Source organism: Protopterus annectens, chromosome 10.part0, assembly GCF_019279795.1.
Source record: "Protopterus annectens isolate FY-2018-M chromosome 10.part0, PAN1.0, whole genome shotgun sequence".
Classification (NCBI taxonomy): Eukaryota; Metazoa; Chordata; order Ceratodontiformes; family Protopteridae; genus Protopterus; species Protopterus annectens.
The window spans coordinates 609,245,642-609,264,324 of NC_056744.1; the positions used below are offsets into that span (position 1 = coordinate 609,245,642).

At 44.5% G+C, this 18,683-nt stretch overlaps 1 protein-coding gene across 1 annotated transcript in view; it reads left to right on the forward strand.

Annotated features, from left to right (window-relative positions):
- IPO13 (importin 13) overlaps window positions 1-18,683 on the forward strand; it is a gene marked incomplete in the record, with an annotated part of 1,347,960 nt that overhangs the window by 850,017 nt on the left and 479,260 nt on the right. The window contains 1 exon segment of the mRNA XM_044085442.1: window positions 1,956-2,090. Coding sequence (XP_043941377.1) covers window positions 1,956-2,090 — 135 coding nt within the window.

Sequence of the window (18,683 nt, forward strand, 5' to 3'; positions counted from 1 at the left end):
CTGTACTGGAAATTTTATGGCGACATCTTTGAGTAACCAGTTATTTGGAAATCCTTGTTACCATGATGATTTAGGTGAACTTTGGGAGTTTTAATTATTTATTTGACATTGGTTAACCAGGTTGGTCCAACTGAGCTCAAGCGCATTTTCATTGGAGACCCGAGGAGAAAATCTGCAAGATACTTGTACAGTTTTATGAAAAAAGAAGAAACAAAGTTAAAAAAAAAAAAAGAATATACAGGGATATAAAATTCAATAAATGACAAATATATAACTGTTTTCTAATGTGAGAGATCCAAAACAGATTATAAGCATCATTAAGTTACATACAATGTTCAAAAACATAGGTTCATAGATGTGTACTAGGCTAATGGCCCTGGAGCTTTTACAAGCCTAGCCCAAAAAAATTGCCCAGGCACCATTCCACCCGATGTTAGTTCACAGTGCCCATATCCAGTAGGGCAACTGGAATGATCCCCGGAATGAACTTTGCTACCCATCCACTCGTCTTGATTTCTCTTGAAGAGGGTCAGCGAGGTGTTCTGCTTGACATGAATGGGAAGCTTATTCCAGAGTATGGCAGTCTTTGGGAGATGAACCTGTCCCTCCACCATGTTCTGTTACTTGTGGTAATGAGGTTGTGATCTCTGGAGCGTGTGGTGTTGGGGGATTGGGATTTCTTTAGGTGCAGCATTTCAAGTAGGGCTGGGTCGGACATGGCTTTCTAAGTCATGCAGAGATCTTCGCTAAGTAGACGATAAGAGACCGAGAACAGCTGAAGTTTCTTGAGTCTGTCCATGTAGGCCATGTGTTTAAGGCTTAGGATAATTTTTGTGAGGTACTTTTGTGGCCTCTCCAGCTGTTGTAGGTGTCTGGTAAGCTACATGCCAAATGACGCGTTGTATTCTAATGAGGGATAAGTAGAGAGGGATGATGACCTCTTTCTTCCTGGATGTGAAACCTTTGGTTATAAGATGTGCCACGTAGAAGGACTTTCCGACCACAGTGGCAGGGTGTGGTGGTCGAAGGTGAAGTGGCTGTCGACCTGGGTGCCCAGATTTCTTATGGCCCCTTCAGTGCTCAGTGGGCTCTCAATGTGGTAATTCGTAGGAACTGAGTTTTTTCCAAAGGGGATCATAACGTATTTTTTGGCATTAAGCTTCAGGCCTTGGTTCCGACACCAGTCATTGGTCTCAGAGAAGCCCTTTTGTAGGATGTCTGCATCACTTGGGGAGTTGATAACTCTTAGTTTGCAGTCGGTCAGCAAACTTGGTCAGCCAGAGTCGTCCTGTGTTAGCCTGGACTTCTGAGAAATAGATGCCAAACAGGAGAGGGCCCAGGACCGAGCCCTGTGGGACTCCACTCGTGACTGATCGACAGTCTGACTTGGAGTCTGCAACTTTCACTCTGTAAGTCCTGTCTGTGAGCCAATTTACAACCCATCTAGTGATAGAAGGATTGATGCCTAGTTTAGTGAGTTTATCAATGATACCTGAGTGGGGAATGGTATCAAAGGCCTTGGCCAGGTCGAGGTAGACATGGGAGAATAAATCTATACAAGTTCATATTATACCAGGGAAAGGAGGTAAAGCTGTTTAAGCCTTAACCTCTTGGTTGTGTTAGTAGGTATAAGTAGTAGAGGAAGGAATAAGTAGTAGACAGGGATAAGTGTTTATGTGGGGCCATGACATGGTCACAGCCATGATTCGGCTAGACAGTTTTTGTTTTAGTTCTTTTTTGAAATTGTTGGGGTGTGTAATGCTTATGTTGAGTGGGAATTTTTATGATTTAAGCTTATTTTATGAGATTATATTCTGCATTTCATTCTTCTGCTTTAACTCTCTGAAACTGATGCTACCTTGAACAAAACTTTTGTTACCTTTTCTTTTCAGTATTAAGAATATTAGGAATTATAGTTCAAAACTGGTGATGCAATGTCTTTTTTTTTACCACAGACAAGCCAGTGCATGTGGCTGATGCAGGCCCTGGGATTTCTGCTGTCAACACTTCAGGTGGAAGAAATACTAAAAAATCTGCATTCTCTTATTTCACCATATATTCAGCAACTAGAAACACTGGCAGATGAAACGGTAAGAATTGTCAGAGATCCAGGATCTTCATTACTTAGTGTCAAATAATTTAAACTTGGTTATTTAGGTAACTTGGTAGTGGTTCCTCTAGCACTAATGGCTGTTCTTGCTCCCATTTTACTTTATTCTCTAAAAGATCACTGTAGTCAGAAACAAAACAAAAAAAAATAGATGTCAGATTGTTAAAAGTGCAGTTTGTCAACTCAGCAGTCATTGAGACCCAAGTTTACAAAACCAGGAAAAAATATTTCTTGAGGGGATTGTGCCTCCTAACCTCTCAGTGCAGGAGGCTTCATCCCCCACATTTTGTTGCGTACAATAGTTCTGGGTGTTAGTTACACTGGGGGAGAGGTGCTTAATTTTATTTGTTAATTCTTATTGTTATGTTCTTGTATTTAGCATTGGATCATACATTTGCATAGCTTTACTCCCCTACTGCTAATCTGATCTAACTCTAGAATTCTTACTTAACATTGCACTGTTACGAGCTTAAATGGTATACACACTCTCTAACCCTCCATTTCTCTCTCTCTGCATAGATCAATCCACGGTCTTTACTTCTCATAGCCCAGCAAAGCCTCTAGTGAACAGTGACCTGCCGAACTACCATCCCCAACAATCAAAATATTTTACACTGTAGGTGCCTGTTGGTTCTTTTTGAATAATACTTTGCCTAGACCCTGTCCTTCCTATACATCGCCAAGTTGCATTAGTCCCTAGCAAACACCTTGTACTACTAAACCCTCTCTCTAGCTTCTTCCACACATTTCTATCCTAACCTACATCCTGTAGAAGTGTACTGTTATCTCATACTTCTCTTTGGATTTTACAAACTTCCTTTCCCTCTTTTCTCTGTTCTTTCTAACCTAATAAGTTACACTCTATCCTTTCCTAGCCACATTACACTGCACACTATATTAAACTGTAACTAACCTTTCTGATTTGTATCTGATGGGTCTTTAACATCAAGCCAGGTCCAGCCCGTTCCATTCGCCCTCGCTACATTCAAGCTCACTCTGCTCCCCTACCCTCCAACCATTCCCACTCAACCCAGGTGCATGTAGATTTACCCTAACCAAACCACTCCAACCCATTATCTGTAATCATTCAATAACCTCCATTCCTGTGTACTGGATTATTTAATTAAAATCACAATTAAACACTAATCCAGCCCCTTATAGACAAGAGCTCAGACCTAAATACCTATCTAGCCTATAGTAACACCTGTTCTCTCTATCCTTGCTGTGAAGTTATATTAAATAAATGTTCTTCCACACCCTAATTAACCCATGCATTCCAAAATGTTATTCCTAAAAAGTATACTACTTCTATTTCTACTAACAGCTGCCCGCTTAACAGCCTATCACTCACATCCATGCCTGACCCAAGATGCATACAAAACCACAACCACTAACCTCCCTTTTACTCATACCACTCACCATACAATATCACCAACATTCCTAAACTCCACTACCTTTGACTACCTATATCATAAAGTATACCCCTTCTCAAAAATCCAACAAAAAAACTATCATTTAAACATTGCAAACATATATCCAGTGTCATACACATGGTAATAAATATAGATGTCCTTCAAGAATGCCACTGCAGTCATAACATGTGGGTTGTCCTACCTCAGGCAGCCCTCGGTCGGCCGGATTCCAAAGTCTGGGTCCGACGTCGGCTGATGTCGCATTTCTCTCCGACGTCAGAGCGGCTGGAGTACATAAGCATCAGCCGACGCCATTTTCTTCAGTCTTTCTTGCCGCGGTGCCCGAAGCAGAAGCAGTTCGCAAGTGCCGGTCGGTCAGCTCCTGTATTCTACGATACCGAAGTCATCGAAAAAGCTAAGTACCCCATTGGGGATCTTTTCTTGCCTCAGCCGATGTCAGAAATTACTGAAAAAGTTAACAATTGTCTTTTTTGTTGTAAACAAATACCTCATAAGGATTTCCACTCTTACTGCCTCCCTTGCCTGGGCCCAGACCACAACGTCTCGGCCTGTGTAGCCTGTGCTTGCTTCAACAAGCGCACTCAGGCGCCGGGCGGAGTTCGCTGAAGATTTTTTCGGCGATAAATTTGCCTACACCATGCCGTCGGATCTTCCGACATCGCAAACACCCAAAAAGCGAAAAGACCGGGACCGACATCCTCGACCCGCGTTTGCCACCGACTCCACACCAAAACCTAGCGCGAGTGCTCCGGTTCCCTCTGAGACTGTCTCTCCACCGCTCCGAACCGAAGACACCACATTGCCGACGACTCCGATTCCAGACATTACTCCGACGACAGTTATAGACTTTCCTCCGGATACCGAATCCGAGGAAATGCCCGAGACCATTGCTGTAGACAAGGTCACTCCTGCACGTGGAGCTGCCAGGCCTCCTATGGCCATGTCTATTAAGGCCTACACTAGGGCTAAGGCAACCAGCAAAACAAAGCATATTACTTCTAAATCCTTACCTCAGCCGACTCCGGAGACACAAATTATGTCCATGGCGGCTGACTTAATTTCCATGATTAGAGGTTCACAGGCCCATCCTGAGAGAGCAGCATCCCAGCCTCCTCCTGATAAAAGGCCCCGGGTTGAACCCTCTGACCCTACTCCTTCAGATGAAGACTCTGAGGGCTCTGTCCACTCTGATAGCCAGGAAGAGCTCTTCCAGACTTATGAGGACTCGGATGCAGAAGATTCCATCCCTTCGGCCTCCCCTCCTGAGGATATTTCTTTTGGGGAAGTTCTGCACACCATGAGGGAACATTTCAAGTGGCAGGGTCAGGAATATTCTGATTCTAGGAAACGCCTTAGGACTTTCCTTAAGAAGCCTCAGCACAGGCCCTTAGCTATTCCTCCTGTACTTGATGTTCTGGATGATTTGTATTCTGACTCTAGTGCTGCCCCTGATTCTCTTCCTCCTGCTCCAGCCAAGCCAGACAGGTATTACAGGGTCCCAGAAACTCATTACCATTTATTCAGGGCCCATTCTGCTGATTTGGAAACTATTTCACAGGGGCCTAAAGGAGTTTTAGCCTCCACCTCAAAAAATCCTTTGCCCTCCAACAGGGAAGCAAGGTCATTAGAGAGATGGGGCAAAAAGGTTTACACATCCACTGCCTTATCTATGAGAGCTTTAAATTGCCTTTTTCATATGTTACAATATCAGGATTATCTCTTAGAAGATTTACAAAAAACATTAGCTTCTCCTGATCCTTTAGACAGGAAGACTTTGCAGGAAGCTGTACATAACACTCAGCAAGTAAGCAATCACTTCCTGCAGTGTGGATATGATGCACTGGAAGCTTCATGTAGGGCAGCTATGACAGGGGCAGTGATTCGTAGACATGCTTGGTTAAAAGACCAATCTCTACCAGATCATGTAAAAGCAAAACTTCTGGATGCACCTTTGGAAAAGCACAAGCTTTTTGGTACAAATGCTAAGGATGTGTTAAAGACCATCGAAAAAAGCAAAATCAGTTCAGACTGTGAAAGATTTCCTCCAGGTTCAACCCCCCAGATTCAGTAGGAATTGGCCTTCAAAAAACTGGTCCTTTCCTAATCCAGAAAAGTTTCAAAGGGGTAAGAACAGACGTGGCCGAGGAAGAGGCCAATACAGAGGCCCTTACAGGGGACGACAATGGCAGCCAGGAAACCAAAGAAGTGACGCAGGGGTTTCACCTGCCCAACAACCACAAACTCAATGACTTTCCTCTACTACCGCCTACCAGGGAACAACTAGAAGCTCCCTTGGGCGGGAAATTATCTCTGTTTGCAGAAAACTGGCACAGACTGACAAAGGACAAATGGATTTTGGACATTATAGACCGAGGGTACAGGTTTCATTTTCATACCTTACCAAGAAAACAAGGCATGCCAAACCTACCACAAAATCAAAGGGCAGAGGCTATCAAACAAATCACTCTGCTGACTCGAATGAAAGCAATAGAAAGAGTTCCACAGCAAGAACAAGAACAGAGGGTTTTACTCAAGACTGTTCCTTGTTCCAAGAAAATAATCTCAATGGAGACCAATACTGGACTTGTCCGCATTAAACACCTTTCTCATAGTACCAAAGTTCAAAATGCTGACTCTACAGCAACTCCTTCCCATGCTGGGCAAGGAGTCGTGGCTGATTACTCTGGACCTCAAGGAGGCATACATGCATGTCCCTATCAGACACAGCTGCAGAAGATACCTCAGATTTCTTGCAGGGCCAGAGCATTATCAATTCTCAGCATTGCCATTTGGCTTATCTACTGCGCCCAGAGTATTTACAAAATGCCTGGCTTCAGTAATTGCTCATTGCAGGCTCCAGGGTATACAAATTTACCCGTACCTGGACGACTGCCTCATACAAGCGGACGACAAATTGATGTTGACAAGAAACCTGGATTATGTCATACGATTACTTCAAGCTGTGGGATACACAGTCAACTTCCAAAAGTCAAGACTGCAGCCATCCCAGCAAATAATCGTAGGAGCCAAACTAGACACAGCCTCTCAGATGGCTTACCTGACAGAAGACAAGCAAGAGAAGTTAACTCATTACTTCAAAGGTTTAGCAAAACTCACCCAGATGACTGCAAGGAGATTCCTACAGGCCCTGGGTTACATGGCATCCTGCATTCTACTGGTTCCATTAGCAAAACTACACATGAGAAAGCTTCAATGGTACCTAAAAAGCATTTGGTCTCAACACAGCAACAACTTGGAGACAATCATACCACCCATTCCATGCCTACAAAAGGAATTACTATGGTGGGCCTCGGTGAGCCAGGAAAACACAGGTATGTCATTCAAAAAACCGCAGATAACACAGACCATGACTACAGACGCCTCAGACCTTGGATGGGGGGCGCACATGGAAGGCAGGTGTATACAAGGACAATGGTCTCCAAAGGAAACACATCTGCATATAAACCAAAAGGAAATGCTGGCAGTAATGCATGCCATCGAGGCTTTTCAACACCAACTCCAGCAAGGCCATTTAATGATACGGACAGACAACACCACTGTGATGTGGTACATAATCAAGCAGGGGGGCACCCACTCTTAACCCCTTTGCAGACTGACAATGCAGCTTTGGGAGAAATCACTGAGCCTAAACATCCAGTTACAATCCCAGTTTGTTCCAGGAAAAGACAATGTGTTGGCGGACAGCCTAAGCAGGAATTTCACAGATCCACACGAGTGGAGGTTACATCCGAAGGCCTTCAGACAACTCACTTCGACATGGGGCAAGCCAGAAGTGGACCTATTTGCCTCTCACCTCAACCATCTTCTACCAAAATTTTGCACAAGGACATACCATCCAAAAGCTTGGAAAATAGATGCCCTCTCATTCAACTGGAACTCCCTAGCAATCTATGCATTCCCACCTCTGCCACTGATGACCTCAGTATTACTAAAGATCAAAGCAGAGAAGCCCAAGGGAATCATAATAGCTCCGGATTGGCCAAGACAACACTGGTACCCACTACTACGGAGCATATGTCACACCAGGAGGTGGGTCCTCCCTCAGTGGCCTCTACATTTGAATCAACTCAATTTCGAAACACTGCATCCCCAAACCTTCAGACACTGCAGCTAACAGCTTGGGAGATCCCATAAATAACTTCAGCTTATCTCTCTCTAAGGAAGTTCAGCGGATACTAACAGAGGCTCGAAGACCATCCACCAGAAAGGTTTACTTAGCAAAGTGGAAAAGATACAGCAATTGGAATGTCAGCAAGGGACATGATGCTTCATTGCTGAACATCCCACTTATCTTGGAATATTTGGCAGATATGTTAAAGAACGGCCTCTCATATTCTTCCATAAAGATACATGCATCTGCTATTTCGGCTAGATACAACACTGATCCTCCTGTTTTCTCTCACCCCTTACTAAGACAATTCCTCAGGGGAATCAAGAACATTAAGCCACCAAGAAAGGCCCCAGTGCCAGCCTGGGACCTCAATTTTGTCTTAGAAAAACTGACTCTACCTCCTTTTGAGCCAGCAGCTTCAGTTGACTTGCAATTTCTATCATGGAAGACAGCTTTCCTGTTGGCAATTACCTCAGCAAGAAGGGTTTCGGAGCTACAGGCCCTAATGGCAATACCACCCTTTATTATTTTCCACAGAGACAGGGTTTCATTAAGGACCAACCCTACTTTTATGCCAAAGGTGGTATCTAGGGTTTCTCTAAATCAAGCCATTCATCTGCCTGCTTTCTTCCCCAATCTTGAGAATAAGGGGGAAAGACTTTTGCATACCTTGGACATTCGCAGACAACTTCGATACTACCTGAACAGAACCACGGCCAGTAGGAAGTCTGAACAACTTTTTGTAGCTTACGCCCCTGCAGTCCAGGGAAAAGCAATTTCAAAACAGACTATTTCTAAATGGATTGGACATTGCATCAGATTCTGTTATTCCTTTCATGGAAAGACTGTTCCAGCCAATGTCAGACCACATTCCACCAGAGCTACAGCCACCTCTACAGCATTTTTAAGAGGGGTGCCTACCAAGGACATTCTAGAAGCTGCTACATGGAGCTCCGTGCATACATTCTCCAAACGCTACAATCTCCCTCTATATTCCAGATCCAGAGCAGGCTTTGCTTCGGCAGTCCTGCAGGGTTTGATTGCCACACCATCTCTTTCCTAGTGTATACCTCCTCCCCCAGCTAAGCTATGGTATTCTACCCACATGTTATGACTGCAGTTGCATTCTTGAAGGACATAGTACAGTTTTGTACCTACCATAAATGTAGATGTCCGGTAGACATGCAACTGCAGTCGGATTTTCCCTCCCTCCATACCCCTCTATGCCTAGGGTCCACTCCTATCCCTGTTACTATTAGCTGGGGATATCTGTTATGGTGTATTTGTTTTATTGCTCATTTATTTGTTTGGAATCCTGTTTTTGTCTTCCAATTTGATTACAGCCTTCCTTGGAGGGCACCTGGCATCTGGGGCAAGAAACACTGAAGAAAATGGCGTCGGCTGATGCTTATGTACTCCAGCCGCTCTGACGTCGGAGAGAAATGCGACATCAGCCGACGTCGGACCCAGACTTTGGAATCCGGCCGACCGAAGGCTGCCTGAGGCAGGACAACCCACATGTTATGACTGCAGTTGCATGTCTATCGGACATCTACATTTATGGTAGGTACAAAACTGTACTTTTCCAAGCTTGCAGTAAGTGGAGGTATATACAGCCCAACCCAGCCCCTAAATACATCCCTTATCCCTCCCCCAACAACATAGCATAACTAATATTCATCACAAAAGTTCAGATTTACTCTTTCTAAATATAAAATCTCAGAAGTGCTGTAAATAAAGTACAAGACCTGCAAGCCCCACTCTCTCACTACTCCCCTGACAGTTATTTTAACAGAGACATGGTTAAATCCTCACATATCAGACAATGAAATCTCCCCACCAGGCTATGATATAATTATGGCAGATCGTAAAAAGGAAAAAGGTGGAGGAGCAGTGATACTATATATGCAGCCCCTAACTCTTAGCATACCAAACTTAAGTTACTCTGAGAATACTAATGACCAAACTCCAAATCAACCAGAATAAACACATTACCATTGTAGCAACCTTTATACCACTAAGCAATAACATACACACAACAGAAGATAGCATTCAATCTATTTGTAACACCACTTCCCAAGAAATATTAATCATGGTTGATTTCAGTACTGACTGGACTACCAGTAAGTCAGACAGCCTCAGTAACTATATCAATCTCTGTGGGTTCAAACAAGTTATCCATTCTCTTACCAGAACAGAATCAGTCAGTCAGTTCTAGATTGGACACTGACAGATAATCTCTCCCTTTACCAAATCTTTGGTTGTCTACCAGATACTCTGTGATCACTTGCCCACATATCTCCTCAGGCAACATACTAACTCAGCAAGGCAAGCCACTTACCACCAAATCTGCAATAAGAACATTTTCAACCCTCATGTACTAATAGACACTAAAAAAATGCAACTGGAATACCCTAAAGATCCTGCCTCTTGATACTGCAGTAGAATATTTCAACAATACTTTCCTTAACAGATTGGCACCTCTTAGGACATTACAAGCCAAAGTTAATTATGCTCAGTGGCTAACAAGAGAAACTAAAATTCTCTTAAACTTGGGGACAAAACCTGGAAATTATGTCTTACTACCAAAACTCAGGTCGACTGCATCACTTAACAAGTCAGGAACAATGACAAACAACAAATCAAGCAAGACAAAATAAATTATTACAATAAACTGCTAGGGTAACACCAAAAAGACCCTCAAAAATTCTGGAGTACAGTTAAAAAAAATTCTCCATCCTGGTCAAAACACTACCCCTCCCCTTAATTTATCAGATAATCTAGGAACAGCCGCAGAACATAACAAGTACTTCACCGAAAGAATCATAACATTAACTAAAAATAGCCCATCTCCAATACCAACAATAATTAGTCCAACCATTAACAATAGAAATGCTTTCTCATTTCAGCCTATCCCCACAAAAACCATAGAAAAATTAGGAATTTCATAACCTACCATGATAACAAGCAGAAACGGCCCTAGGTCAACTGGTGCCCTAGGCAAAACAGCTCCACGGCGCCCCCAACACATTACCTGGTGCCCCCATCCTGATGTTCTTCAAGAATGCAACTGCAGTCATAACATGTGGGTTGTCCTGCCTCAGGCAGCCCTCGGTCGGTCGGATTCCAAAGTCTGGGTCCGACGTCGGCTGATGTCGCATTTCTCTCCGACGTCAGAGCGGCTGGAGTACATAAGCATCAGCCGACGCCATTTTCTTCAGTCTTTCTTGCCGCGCGGTGCCCTAAGCAGAAGCAGTTCGCAAGTGCCGGTCGGTCAGCTCCTGTATTCTACGATACCGAAGTCATCAAAAAAGCTAAGTTCCCCGTTGGGGACCTTTTCTTGCCTCAGCCGATGTCAGAAATTACTGAAAAAGTTAACAATTGTCTTTTTTGTGGTAAACAAATACCTCATAAGGATTTCCACTCTTACTGCCTCCCTTGCCTGGGCCCAGACCATGACGTCTCGGCCTGTCTAGCCTGTGCTCGCTTCAACAAGCGCACTCTCAGGCGCCGGGCGGAGTTCGCTGAAGATTTTTTCGGCGATAAATTTGCCTACACCATGCCGTCGGATCTTCCGACATCGCAAACTCCCAAAAAGCGAAAAGACCGGGACCGACATCCTCGGCCCGCGTCTACCACCGACTCCACGCCATAACCTAGCACGAGTGCTCCGGTTCCCTCTGAGACGGTCTCTCCACCGCTCCGAACTGAAGACACCGCATTACCGACTACACCGATTCCAGACATTACTCCGACGCCAGTTATAGACTTTCCTCCGGATACCGAAACCGAGGAAATGCCCGAGACCATTGCTGTAGACAAGGTCACTCCTGCACGTGGAGCTGCCAGGCCTCCTATGGCCATGTCTATTAAGACCTACACTAGGGCTAAGGCAGCCAGCAAAACAAAGCATATTTCTTCTAAATCCTTACCTCAGCCCGACTCCGGAGACACAAATTATGTCCATGGCTGCTGATTTAATTTCCATGATTAGAGGTTCGCAGGCTCATCCTGAGAGAGCATCACAGCCTCCTCCAGATAAAAGGCCCCGGGTTGAACCCTCTGACCCTACTCCTTCAGATGAAGACTCTGAGGGCTCTGTCCACTCTGATAGCCAAGAAGAGCTCTTCCACACCTATGAGGACTCGGATGCAGAGGATTCCATCCCTTCGGCCTCCCCTCCTGAGGATATTTCTTTTGGGGAAGTTCTGCACACCATGAGGGAACATTTCAAGTGGCAGGGTCAGGAATATTCTGATTCTAGGAAACGCCTTAGGACTTTCCTTAAGAAGCCTCAGCACAGGCCCTTAGCTATTCCTCCTGTACTTGATGTTCTGGATGATTTGTATTCTGACTCTAGTGCTACCCCTGATTCTCTTCCTCCAACCAAGCCAGACAGGTATTACAGGGTCCCAGAAACTCATCCCCATTTATTCAGGGCCCATACTGCTGATTTGGAAACTATTTCACAGGGGCCTAAAGGAGTTTCAGCCTCCACCTCAAAAAATCCTTTGCCCTCCAACAGGGAAGCAAGGTCATTAGAGAGATGGGGCAAAAAGGTTTACACATCCACTACCTTATCTATGAGAGCTTTAAATTGCCTTTTCATATGTTACAATATCAGGATTATCTCTTAGAAGATTTACAAAAAACATTAGCTTCTCCTGATCCTTTAGACAGGAAGACTTTGCAGGAAGCTGTACATAACACTCAGCAAGTAAGCAATCACTTCCTGCAGTGTGGATATGATGCACTGGAAGCTTCATGTAGGGCAGCTATGACAGGGGCAGTGATTCGTAGACATGCTTGGTTAAAAGATCAACCTCTACCAGATCATGTAAAAGCAAAACTTCTGGATGCACCTTTGGAAAAGAACAAGCTTTTTGGTGCAAATGCTAAGGATGTGTTAAAGACCATTGAAGAAAAAGCAAAATCAGTTCAGACTGTGAAAGATTTCCTCCAGGTTCAACCCCGCCAGATGCAGTAGGAATTGGCCTCCAAAAACCTCGTCCTCTGCTAATCCAGAAAAGTTTCAAAGGCGTAAGAACAGACGTGGCCGAGGAAGAGGCCAATACAGAGGCCCTTACAGGGGCGACAATGGCAGCCAGGAAACCAAAGAAGTGACGCAGGGGTTTCACCTGCCCAACAACCACAAACTCAATGACTTTCCTCGCCTACCGGGGAACAACTAGAAGCTCCCTTGGCGGAAATTATCTCTGTTTGCAGAAAACTGGCACAGACTGACAAAGGACAAATGGATTTTGGACATTATAGACCGAGGGTACAGGTTTCATTTTCATACCTTACCAAGGAAACAAGGCATGCCAAACCTACCACAAAATCAAAGGGCAGAGGCTATCAAGCAAATCACTCTGCTGACTCGAATGAAAGCAATAGAAAGAGTTCCACAACAAGAACAAGAACAGGGGTTTTACTCAAGACTGTTCCTTGTTCCAAGAAAAGAATCTCAATGGAGACCAATACTGGACTTGTCCGCATTAAACACCTTTCTCATAGTACCAAAGTTCAAAATGCTGACTCTACAGCAGGTCCTTCCCATGCTGGGCAACCATGCTGGGCAAGGAGTCGTGGCTGATTACTCTGGACCTCAAGGAGGCATACCTGCATGTCCCTATCAGACACAGCTGCAGAAGATACCTCAGATTTCTTGCAGGGCCAGAGCATTATCAATTCTCAGCATTGCCATTTGGATTATCTACTGCACCCAGAGTATTTACAAAATGCCTGGCTTCAGTAATTGCTCATTGCAGGCTCCAGGGTATACAAATTTACCTGTACCTGGACGACTGCCTCATACAAGCGGACGACAAATTGATGTTGACAAAAAACCTGGATTATGTCATACGATTTCAAGCTCTGGGATACACAGTCAACTTCCAAAAGTCAAGACTGCAGCCATCCCAGCAAATAATCTTCTTAGGAGCCAAACTAGACACAGCCTCTCAGATGGCTTACCTGACAGAAGACAAGCAAGAAAAGTTAACTCATTACTTCAAAGGTTTAGCAAAACTCACCCAGATGACTGCAAGGAGATTCCTACAGGCCCTGGGTTACATGGCATCCTGCATTCTACTGGTTCCATTAGCAAAACTACACATGAGAAAGCTTCAATGGTACCTAAAAAGCATTTGGTCTCAACACAGCAACAACTTGGAGACAATCATACCACACATTCCATGCCTACAAAAGGAATTCCTATGTTGGGCCTCGGTGAGCAAGGAAAACACAGGTATGTCATTCAAAAAACCACAGATAACACAGACCATGACTACAGACGCCTCAGACCTTGGATGGGGGGCGCACATGGAAGGCAGGTGCATACAAGGACAATGGTCTCCAAAGGAAACACATCTGCATATAAACCAAAAGGAAATGCTGGCAGTAATGCATGCCATCGAGGCTTTTCAACACCAACCAACTCCAGGAAGGCCATTTAATGATACGGACAGACAACACCACTGTGATGTGGTACATAAACAAGCAGGGGGGCACTCACTCTTACCCCCTTTGCAGACTGACAATGCAGCTTTGGGAGAAATCACTGAGCCTAAACATCCAGTTACAATCAAAGTTTGTTCCAGGAAAAGACAATGTGTTGGCGGACAGCCTAAGCAGGAATTTCACAGATCCACACGAGTGGAGGTTACATCCGAAGGTCTTCAGACAACTCACTTCGACATGGGGCAAGGCAGAAGTGGACCTATTTGCCTCTCACCTCAACCATCTTCTACCAAAATTTTGCACAAGGACATACCATCCAAAAGCTTGGAAAATAGATGCCCTCTCATTCAACTGGAACTCCCTAGCAATCTATGCATTCCCACCTCTGCCACTGATGACCTCAGTATTACTAAAGATCAAAGCAGAGAATCCCAAGGGAATCATAATAGCTCCGGATTGGCCAAGACATCACTGGTACCCACTACTACAGAGCATATGTCACACCAGGAGGTGGGCCCTCCCTCAGTGGCCTCTACTTTTGACTCAACACAATTTTGAAACACTGCATCCAAACCTTCAGACACTGCAGCTAACAGCCTGGGGATCCCCTAAATAACTTCAGCTTATCTCTCTCCAAGGAAGTTCAGCGGATACTAACAGAGGCTCGAAGACCATCCACCAGAAAGGTTTACTTAGCAAAGTGGAAAAGATTCAGCAATTGGAATACCAGCAAGGGACATGATGCATCATTACTGAACATCCCACTTATCTTGGAATATTTGGCAGAGATGTTAAAGAACGGCCTCTCATATTCTTCCATAAAGATACATGCATCTGCTATTTCAGCTAGATACAACACTGATCCTCCTGTTTTCTGTCACCCCTACTAAGACAATTCCTCAGGGAATCAAGAACATTAAGCCACCAAGAAAGGCCCCAGTGCCAGCCTGGGACCTCAATTTTGTCTTAGAAAACTGACTCTACCTCCTTTTGAGCCAGCAGCTTCAGTTGACTTGCAATTTCTATCATGGAAGACAGCTTTCCTGTTGGCAATTACCTCAGCAAGAAGGGTTTCGGAGCTACAGGCCCTAATGGCAATACCACCCTTTATTATTTTCCACAGAGACAGGGTTTCATTAAGGACCAACCCTACTTTTATGCCAAAGGTGGTATCTAGGGTTTCTCTAAATCAAGCCATTCATCTTCCTGCTTTCTTCCCCAATCTTGAGAATAGGGGGAAAGACTTTTGCATACCTTGGACATTCACAGACAACTTCGATACTACCTGAACAGAACCACGGCCAGTAGGAAGTCTGAACAACTTTTTGTAGCTTACCTGCAGTCCAGGGAAAAGCAATTTCAAAACAGACTATTTCTAAATGGATTGGACATTGCATCAGATTCTGTTATTCCTTTCATGGAAAGACTGTTCCAGCCAATGTCAGACCACATTCCACCAGAGCTACAGCCACCTCTACAGCATTTTTAAGAGGGGTGCCTACCAAGGACATTCTAGAAGCTGCTACATGGAGCTCCGTGCATACATTCTCCAAACGCTACAATCTCCCTCTATATTCCAGATCCAGAGCAGGCTTTGCTTCGGCAGTCCTGCAGGGTTTGATTGCCACACCATCTCTTTCCTAGTGTATACCTCCTCCCCCAGCTAAGCTATGGTATTCTACCCACATGTTATGACTGCAGTTGCATTCTTGAAGGACATAGTACAGTTTTGTACCTACCATAAATGTAGATGTCCGGTAGACATGCAACTGCAGTCGGATTTTCCCTCCCTCCATACCCCTCTATGCCTAGGGTCCACTCCTATCCCTGTTACTATTAGCTGGGGATATCTGTTATGGTGTATTTGTTTTATTGCTCATTTATTTGTTTGGAATCCTGTTTTTGTCTTCCAATTTGATTACAGCCTTCCTTGGAGGGCACCTGGCATCTGGGGCAAGAAACACTGAAGAAAATGGCGCCGGCTGATGCTTATGTACTCCAGCCGCTCTGACGTCGGAGAGAAATGCGACATCAGCCGACGTCGGACCCAGACTTTGGAATCCGGCCGACCGAAGGCTGCCTGAGGCAGGACAACCCACATGTTATGACTGCAGTTGCATGTCTATCGGACATCTACATTTATGGTAGGTACAAAACTGTACTTTTCCAAGCTTGCAGTAAGTGGAGGTATATACAGCCCAACCCAGCCCCTAAATACATCCCTTATCCCTCCCCCAACAACATAGCATAACTAATATTCATCACAAAAGTTCAGATTTACTCTTTCTAAATATAAAATCTCAGAAGTGCTGTAAATAAAGTACAAGACCTGCAAGCCCCACTCTCTCACTACTCCCCTGACAGTTATTTTAACAGAGACATGGTTAAATCCTCACATATCAGACAATGAAATCTCCCCACCAGGCTATGATATAATTATGGCAGATCGTAAAAAGGAAAAAGGTGGAGGAGCAGTGATACTATATATGCAGCCCCTAACTCTTAGCATACCAAACTTAAGTTACTCTGAGAATACTAATGACCAAACTCCAAATCAACCAGAATAAACACATTACCATTGTAGCAACCTTTATACCACTAAGCAATAACATACACACAACAGAAGATAGCATTCAATCTATTTGTAACACCACTTCCCAAGAAATATTAATCATGGTTGATTTCAGTACTGACTGGACTACCAGTAAGTCAGACAGCCTCAGTAACTATATCAATCTCTGTGGGTTCAAACAAGTTATCCATTCTCTTACCAGAACAGAATCAGTCAGTCAGTTCTAGATTGGACACTGACAGATAATCTCTCCCTTTACCAAATCTTTGGTTGTCTACCAGATACTCTGTGATCACTTGCCCACATATCTCCTCAGGCAACATACTAACTCAGCAAGGCAAGCCACTTACCACCAAATCTGCAATAAGAACATTTTCAACCCTCATGTACTAATAGACACTAAAAAAATGCAACTGGAATACCCTAAAGATCCTGCCTCTTGATACTGCAGTAGAATATTTCAACAATACTTTCCTTAACAGATTGGCACCTCTTAGGACATTACAAGCCAAAGTTAATTATGCTCAGTGGCTAACAAGAGAAACTAAAATTCTCTTAAACTTGGGGACAAAACCTGGAAATTATGTCTTACTACCAAAACTCAGGTCGACTGCATCACTTAACAAGTCAGGAACAATGACAAACAACAAATCAAGCAAGACAAAATAAATTATTACAATAAACTGCTAGGGTAACACCAAAAAGACCCTCAAAAATTCTGGAGTACAGTTAAAAAAAATTCTCCATCCTGGTCAAACACTACCCCTCCCCTTAATTTATCAGATAATCTAGGAACAGCCGCAGAACATAACAAGTACTTCACCGAAAGAATCATAACATTAACTAAAAATAGCCCATCTCCAATACCAACAATAATTAGTCCAACCATTAACAATAGAAATGCTTTCTCATTTCAGCCTATCCCCACAAAAACCATAGAAAAATTAGGAATTTCATAACCTACCATGATAACAAGCAGAAACGGCCCTAGGTCAACTGGTGCCCTAGGCAAAACAGCTCCACGGCGCCCCCAACACATTACCTGGTGCCCCCATCCTGATGTTCTTCAAGAATGCAACTGCAGTCATAACATGTGGGTTGTCCTGCCTCAGACAGCCCTCGGTCGGCCGGATTCCAAAGTCTGGGTCCGACGTCGGCTGATGTCGCATTTCTCTCCCACGTCAGAGCGGCTGGAGTACATAAGCATCAGCCGACGCCATTTTCTTCAGTCTTTCTTGCCGCGCGGTGCCCTAAGCAGAAGCAGTTCGCAAGTGCCGGTCGGTCAGCTCCTGTATTCTACGATACCGAAGTCATCAAAAAAGCTAAGTTCCCCATTGGGGACCTTTTCTTGCCTCAGCCGATGTCAGAAATTACTGAAAAAGTTAACAATTGTCTTTTTTGTGGTAAACAAATACCTCATAAGGATTTCCACTCTTACTGCCTCCCTTGCCTGGGCCCAGACCATGACGTCTCGGCCTGTCTAGCCTGTGCTCGCTTCAACAAGCGCACTCTCAGGCGCCGGGCGGAGTTCGCTGAAGATTTTTTCGGCGATAAATTTGCCTACACCATGCCGTCGGATCTTCCGACATCGCAAACTCCCAAAAAGCGAAAAGACCGGGACCGACATCCTCGGCCCGTGTCTACCACCGACTCCACGCCATAACCTAGCACGAGTGCTCGGTTCCTCTGAGACGGTCTCTCCACCGCTCCGAACTGAAGACACCGCATTACCGACTACACCGATTCCAGACATTACTCCGACGCCAGTTATAGACTTTCCTCCGGATACCGAAACCGAGGAAATGCCCGAGACCATTGCTGTAGACAAGGTCACTCCTGCACGGAGCTGCCAGGCCTCCTATGGCCATGTCTATTAAGACCTACACTAGGGCTAAGGCAGCCAGCAAAACAAAGCATATTTCTTCTAAATCCTTACCTCAGCCCGACTCCGGAGACACAAATTATGTCCATGGC